This window comes from Papio anubis, chromosome 14 (genome assembly GCF_008728515.1).
Source record: "Papio anubis isolate 15944 chromosome 14, Panubis1.0, whole genome shotgun sequence".
Taxonomy (NCBI): Eukaryota; Metazoa; Chordata; class Mammalia; order Primates; family Cercopithecidae; genus Papio; species Papio anubis.
Genome location: NC_044989.1, coordinates 87982212 through 87989898, shown reverse-complemented (window position 1 = coordinate 87989898; position 7687 = coordinate 87982212). Strand labels below are relative to the sequence as shown.

At 48.6% G+C, this 7687-nt stretch overlaps 1 protein-coding gene across 1 annotated transcript; it reads left to right on the top strand.

The window, feature by feature from the left end:
• Positions 1–2458: 2458 nt before the first annotated feature.
• FOXI3 (forkhead box I3) lies at positions 2459–7437 on the top strand. Its single transcript, XM_031655338.1, is given in 3 exon segments — positions 2459–2629; positions 2631–3099; positions 6217–7437. Coding segments are annotated over 3 exon segments (1263 nt in total). The 3' UTR covers positions 6840–7437.
• The last annotated feature ends 250 nt before the right edge of the window (positions 7438–7687 follow it).

Genomic DNA, 7687 nt, shown 5'->3' with positions numbered 1-7687 from the left:
TAGAGGGGGCGTCCACCCCACAGATCCCTACAGAGATGTATGCTGTAACAGAAGTGAAGAGTCGCTAGGTGGCTCTATCATTTTTAAATAAAACTAAGGTACACACACACACACACACACACACACACACTAACCTACAGTTAAGAAACAAAATAACCCACGCAGGTAGAACCTTTCATCAAAACAAGAAAGAATAATGTGACATCGTGGTCTCTCATTCAGAATAATTTGGAGCTATTGGGCTAAGAATTTGACACTAAAGAAAAACTGCAAAGTGTGTATGGGCAAGCAATCTGCTAAAAGAGAAATTATTATATTTTTAAGGACATAAATTACTACAGTGAGATGGTTTCAAGTTTTTCGTAATTTATTGCCATCTAGGTTCCCAGCTTTTCTTTTGGAATATCTCTTTTTAGTTTAGAACTTTACATTTAAGAATAAATATTAAAGTTCGGTATCATAACTTATTTTAAAACGTTTTCCAAGCCAGGCACGGTGGCTCACGCCTGTAATCCCAGCACTTTGGGAAACCGAAGCGGGTGGATCATCGGAGGTCAGGAGTTTGAGACCAGCCTGGCCAAAATGGTGAAACCCTGTCTCTGCTAAAAATACAAAAATTAGCTTGGCGTGGTGGCAGGCGCCTGTAATCCCAGCTACTCTGGAGGCTGAGGCAGGAGAATCATTTGAACTCCGTAGGCGGAAGTTGCGGTGAGCCGGAGATCACGCCATTGCATCCTGGACAACAGAGCAAGACTTCGTCTCAAAACAACAACAACAAAAAAAAGTTTTCCAATTTCCAATTTCCTTTCATAGTTGTCATCCTTATTTAAAAAAAAAATTCATTTCATTTTAGGCCATTTAGGAAGAAAAAAACAAACAACACTGGGCTTATCTAAATTATGAAAACATTTTAGATCCTTAAACCAAAATACAATTAAGATAAACACTATTCTTTTCTACAGCATTTACCTGAAGATTGAATAGAAACAGTGCTTTAAAGGGTTGACAATAATTTCTTTCTGGTGCCAGAAAAGGCGACTAAATAGTGACATGTGAAGTGTGATTTGCATTTTAGGTATCCAAATTTGCTGATTAAATATTTTTGGATTTCATTTTTAAGAGGTGAGACACCAGAAGAAAAAAAATTCCTCCAAAATACATAACTAGTTTCATCATGAAAATAAATGCCTTGGAGAAGGGAAGTTTCCGAATCATTAAATATTCTGAACTGCCAGTCGGCAACTGGCAAATAATAGAAAAAAACGTTTTCCCTCTCTCTCTCGTTTAAATGAAAAACCTCGGACCTGTCATGTATTAAGAACACATTTAGGAATACTTTTAATAGTAAAAGAAACAATTTTCTTATTGTTGTTTTGAGCCAATCGAGGATGATTACGTGGAATGGGAGATCGCCACAGTATTTTACAAGTTTTATTTGTTTTCCCAGGCAGGGAGATGCATTAAAAAAAATTAGCAAAAGTAGAGGGCAAGTCATAGATTTCCCCGTTAGATGAGACTGTTTTTATAAATGAGCGCTTCTTGCAGTTTATACTACTTAAAACTTGGAAACTTTCGGGTTTAAAATGCTAATTCCGAAGCTACTTATTTGAATGTCTTTGAAAACATTCACCTTTATGTTTTTGAAGATAACAAATCACAACGAAAGCCCGTACAAACCGCACAGAAAACGAACAAATGCTTCCCGAATGTGAGCGAACCTACAGTTTGGTTAGAAAAACTCAACACTGATTTCCGTTCCTCTGACCACAGAATCCCCGAGAAGGGGACACGCCAAAGGGGCCCGTTAATAATCTCTACCGTATACCCCAAAGCACTGTAAATCACATCGACTATTTTCGACTGGAAGCCGATCGGACGTGAATACCGCAACTCGACGACAAAAGGTTAGGAGGAAAGAGGTAGAAAAGGCAAAGGGCGACTAGGCAGGTGGCCCGAACGGCCACCCCAAGTTAACTTTTTAGAAATCATTAGTACTGTTCGGGTTGTCTTCTCTTTAATATTCCTGGCTTTGCTTATTATGGTGTTAAGAAACGTGGTCTAGCAACGGCGTGCTGCTTTTTGCCCGAAACCTGGAGGCGCCGGCCTCCCCGAGGCTCCCGGGCCCGGGCAGAGGGGTGGTAGGGGCGGGGCGGGCGGGCTTCGGGTTCGGGCGCGCGGGCAGGTGGGGCGTGGCGGGGGCGTGGAGAGCCCAGGCCCGCGGCCACCGCCCCGCTCCGGGCCAGCCCAGGAGGAGCCGCGCCGGGCTCGGTTATAAGAGGCCAGCTCGCAGGCGCTCCGCGAGCACCCGCCCGACCTCGGCCCGGAGCACCGGGCGCCCAGCGCGGGTGGAGGCGGAGCCGCAGGTTTGGCCCCCAAAGGGATGCTCTCGCCCGAGCGGCGAGACCAGCCCCGCTCGCCCCTCGCCGCGGCCGCGCCGCAGCCGCCCACGGCAGCCGACATGGCCCTCTACTGCGGCGACAACTTCGGAGTGTATTCGCAGCCCGGCCTGCCCCCGCCCGCCGCCACCGCCGCCGCCCCGGGCGCCCCTCCGGCCGCCAGGGCGCCTTACGGGCTGGCCGACTACGCCGCGCCGCCGGCCGCCGCCGCCCGACTGCACCTGTGGCTCAGCGAGGCCCGGCGTGGGGAGGCCGCGCCCTCTCCACCGCCGCCGCAGCCCGCCGCCCGTGCCTGAGCGCCCGCCGCCGCGCGCGCCGCCCCCAGGGGCCGCGGCCCGAGCCCTTCCTGCAGCCGCCACCCGCCGCCACGGCGCAAGCTGCGCTCTCGGCCTTCAGCAGCCCGCGCCTGCGCGCCCGCCTCACTTTCCCGCGCCGCGGGCAGGGAACTGGGGCTGGCTGTCCATGGCCAGCCGCGAGGACCTGATGAAGATGGTGTGGCCGCCCTACTCGTATTCGGCGCTTATCGCCATGGCCATTCAGAGCGCGCCCGAGCGCAAGCTCACGCTCAGCCACATTTACCAGTTCGTCGCCGACAGCTTCCCCTTCTACCAGCGCAGCAAGGCCGGCTGGCAGAACTCCATCCGCCACAACCTGTCGCTCAACGACTGCTTCAAGAAGGTGCCCCGCGACGAGGACGACCCAGGTGAGGGCCGCCGGCAGGTGCTTCCCAGCCGGGGAGGGCGGACGCGGGGCGCGAGGGCCGGCGCCGGGGTCGGTGTGCGGCTGGAAGATCTGCCAGGAGTCTTCTTGTCCAGGCTGCGGGTGGGAGCGGGTGGAGGAATAAACCACCCAACCGGAGGACAAAGGGAAGGAGCAGGGGATCATCCGGAGGAAGGCTCAGTGAGAAAGGAGCTTGACCTTTACATCCACTCGCAGAGGCCGGCCAATTAGAGAAACGAAAAAAATCTGTATCCCAGAACAGGAGGCTACCCCTGGGTGGTGTTCATCAGGCCTTTTGAAGGGAGGGTCTACTTACAAGTAAGCTCTCAAATAAGGGATTGTTATAAAGTAAGCTCTCAAATAAGGGATTGTTATAAAGGGATCCACGTGAGCTGGGATTTCCATCACGTTTCGCAGAAGACGCGGTGGGAGAACTGGGGGCCAGCCCGGCTGTCCCTAGGTGCGCTACCTCCTCATCGGGTTCCAAAGAGGCTCACTGTGTCCTGAATAGAGCAAGTACGGTGCCTACCCCTAGAGAGAGTGGCACGGGCATCATGACACGGGGGTCTGGAATGGGAGAACTTTAGCAGGGAGGTCCTGCAAATTGCAGTTTGGGTACCTTAACTAGTTAGAAATTTAGAAATGAATATCCCAAATTTGCTGCGGTTTTGGTCTAAGCCCAGTTGCTCCTGGAGTTAGGAGGTCTGTGTTACAGTGGAGTGAGTGTTACCTGCTCTGAGCGGTGGAGGTGGAGAAATGATTAACAAGAAGAGAGAAACGGAATCCTACTTGAGGTTTTTAGAAGGAACCCAGAACAAGGAAAGGGAAGGGGATTGTGATAGGAAAAAGAGAAGAGAGGTGAAACCATTTTAGTTGCACATTACAGAGATCCAGGATTTTGTGTAAATTATGTGAATATTCTGGAGCTCAGAATGGGCTCATCCCTGAAGGCACTGTGGAGCACCACTCTCCAGTGGAAATACAATGCAAACTAAATAATCCAAAATATTGTTTCAACATAGAACAAATATGAAAATTACTAATGAGATTCTTTGTTATTTTCTTGGTACTAAGTCTTCAAAATCCCATGTGTATTTTACACTACATCTTAATTTGGACTAGCCATACTTCAGGTGCCCAATAATCGTGTGTGGCTAGTGGCTACTGTATTGGGCAGGGTATGCAGTTCTAGAAGATGCATCCTCTTGATTTGGCTTTTGTACCACCCAAGATTATCATGTAAATTGTCATGTAAACTCTTCTGGACTTTATCCTAAAAGTTCAAGGGTCTATGGCTAGTTTTTTTGTCAAAAAAGTTGGCATCAACGTGGCACAATATACATATCCAGATAGGTGGAGATATTATTGAAATTGTAGTTATATATATATATATTTTTTTCCTGTAACTATTTGCAGAACATGGTTCAGTGGAGGCAGCCTAGCCCAGTGGTTAGTTAAGAATGCTGAGGGTTTTTGGTTTTTTTTTTTTTTTTTTTTGAGACAGTTTCATTCCTGTCATCCAGGCTAGAGTGCAGTGGCACGATCTCACTGCAACCTTTGCCTCACCAGCTCAAACAATTTTGCTGCCTTACCCTCCCAAGTAGCTGGGACTATGGGCACATGCCATAGTGCCCGGCTAATTTGTATTTTATGTAGAGATGGGCTTTCCCTGTGTTATCCAGGCTGGTCTCGAACTCCTGAGCTCAAGTGACCCACCCGTTTCGGCCTCCCAGACTGCTAGGATTATAGGCGTGAGCCGCTGTGCCCAGCAAGAATGCTGAGTCTTTTAGCCATTCATAGTGATATACTCCTGTCGTACCAGCTACTCTGGGAGGCTGAGGTGGGAGGATGGCTTGAGGCCAGGAGGTCAAGACTGCAGTGAACCAAGGTTACGCCACTGTACTCCAGCCTGGGTGACAGAGGGAGACCCTATCTCAGAGAATATAAATAAATAAATAATTTTTTTTTTTTTTAATGCTGAGTCTGGAGCCAGCCTGTTTATATCCTGACTATCATCACTAACTAGGAATATGACAAGTTACTCACCAGTCTGCACCCCAGTTCTCCTATATGAAAAGTGGAAGCAGTAATATTGCCTATTGCTGTAAAGCTGTGAGGAATAGCTGAGGTTATCCGTGTGAAGCACTTACCACAAGATAAGCATTCTACAGCACTCTCAGACATCGGATTCTTTTTACCGGAAGTGCAGAAAGCTTTTGGGAGATAAAATCCTCCAACATGATAGATCTTTTCTACCTCACTTGTGGTAAATAGAACAAAACTAGCATTACATGCAGAAAAATGAGGCCCTGGTGTCTGAAATGTATTTACCCAATGGGTGAAACATTTGCAGGATTTGTAGGGGCAGGTTCTGCCCAAAATGAGGAGGGGATGTAGTTTCCAGGAGCTTCCTCATACTCAAAATTTATGCCATCCAATGCATAGTTAAAACAATTGCTCAGTAATAATTTTTTTGTCATTTTGAGATTGCCTTTCTCCGGTGGGGCATTTTTCTCAGAGGTGGGGAATGATGCACTTTCAATGAATAATAATTGTAAGTGCTGTTTTTGCACTGCTTACTGTGTGCCAGCTACTGTGCTGATATAGTTAATCCTCACAGTCAATCCACTAAATTAGTACTATCCTTATCTCTATTTTATAAATAAAGAAACAGAGGCTCAATTTTTTTTTTTTTTTTTTTTTTTTTTTGTAGACATCTGACTACGTTGGCCCAGTCTAAGGCCCAACTTTAAGTAGCATCAGGATTCCATGACTTCGCACGGTCATACGATTTGGATCTAGAATTAGTGAAGGTGTTACATGATTTAATTATAAGTGTCTCAGAAATGAAATTAGGTCTTCAGATTTAAGTAGTAGACACCACCAGGAGGAGGTAGAGGTGGCCAGAACATCTTTGTTCTGGATTTCTCTCTGAAGCGAAGAGTAACATTTTCCCCAAAAGAGGATTGGTTTGAATATTAGAGTGAATTGAGCATCTTTGTCAGCATCTAATGAGAGTCTGCTCTCCTCCCAGAAATGAAGCTGAGTAAACAAGCATAAAACAGGTCCTTCTCTCACTTGGTTTTTCTCGTCTTCTCAGGAAAGGGTAATTACTGGACTCTGGATCCGAACTGTGAGAAAATGTTTGACAACGGGAACTTCCGTCGGAAGCGAAAGCGCCGCTCTGAGGCCAGCAATGGCTCCACAGTGGCTGCCGGGACATCAAAGTCCGAAGAAGGGCTCTCCTCAGGATTGGGGTCTGGAGTGGGTGGGAAGCCAGAAGAAGAGAGTCCCTCCACTCTGCTGAGGCCTTCCCACTCCCCAGAGCCTCCGGAGGGCACCAAGAGTACTGCCTCATCTCCTGGAGGACCCATGCTCACCTCCACCCCTTGTCTCAACACTTTCTTCAGCAGCCTCAGCTCCTTGAGTGTCAGCAGCAGTGTGAGTACCCAGCGGGCTCTCCCTGGCAGCCGCCACCTAGGGATCCAGGGGGCCCAGCTGCCCTCCAGCAGCATGTTCTCCCCGACCTCCATCTCAGAGGCCTCAGCAGACACCTTGCAACTGAGCAATAGCACCAGCAATAGCACCGGCCAGAGATCTTCCTATTATAGCCCTTTCCCTGCCAGCACCAGCGGGGGCCAAAGCAGCCCCTTCAGCAGCCCTTTCCACAACTTTAGCATGGTCAACAGCCTCATCTACCCCCGAGAGGGCTCTGAGGTGTAGAGCAGGCTCTCAGACTTGAGTATGCACACCTGAGGCGTGCACACATGCTGATTAGAATGCAGATTCCAAGTCGGTAGGTCTGGGGTAGGACCTGAGTTCTGCATTTCTGTCAAGTTCCTGGGTGATCTCGTGGTCCTTTGACCACACTTGGAGTAGCAAGGGTGTAGTAGATAACTCTTTCTACAACCCAGCGAGCTTTTACAGTTTTCTCTGCATGTGGGCCTCTCCAGAGAGAAATCCGTTTCACTCTCTTCTGTGATAGGTAGCCTGTGAGCCCCGTGAGGGCGGGGACCATGTCTATTTTGCTTATCACTGTATGCCAGGATTCCAAGCTCAAGTGTGTACAGATGGCTAAAAAAACATAAGCCAATGAAGTTACTGGGTGAGAAAACTAACATCAGTTGGCAACTGAAGCAGTAGAGGGTAGTGGGGACTGACTAACAGAAGGCTGCTGGGAACAGCTGGTTCTTTCTCTCTCCCATGGCAGCATTCTGATTTTTTATTTTTTTTTTGACAAGAGTCTCGCTCTCTTGCCCAGACTGGAGTGCAGTGGCGCTGAACCTCCGCCTCCCGGGTTCAAGCAGTCCTCCTGCCTCAGTCTCCCGAGTAGCTGGGATTACAGGCGCCCACCGCCACACCCAGCTAAAATTTTGTATTTTTAGTAGAGATAGGGTTTCGCCTTGTTGGCCAGGCTGGTCTCAAACTCCTGACCTCAGGTCATCCACCCGCCTCAGCCTCCCAAAGTGCTGGGATTACAGGCGTGAGCCACTGCGCCCAGCCTACATTCTGATTTTTATAGAAGAGCCAGATATCTCAATTTTTTTATAGGAAACCTCCAACTTTGTGTC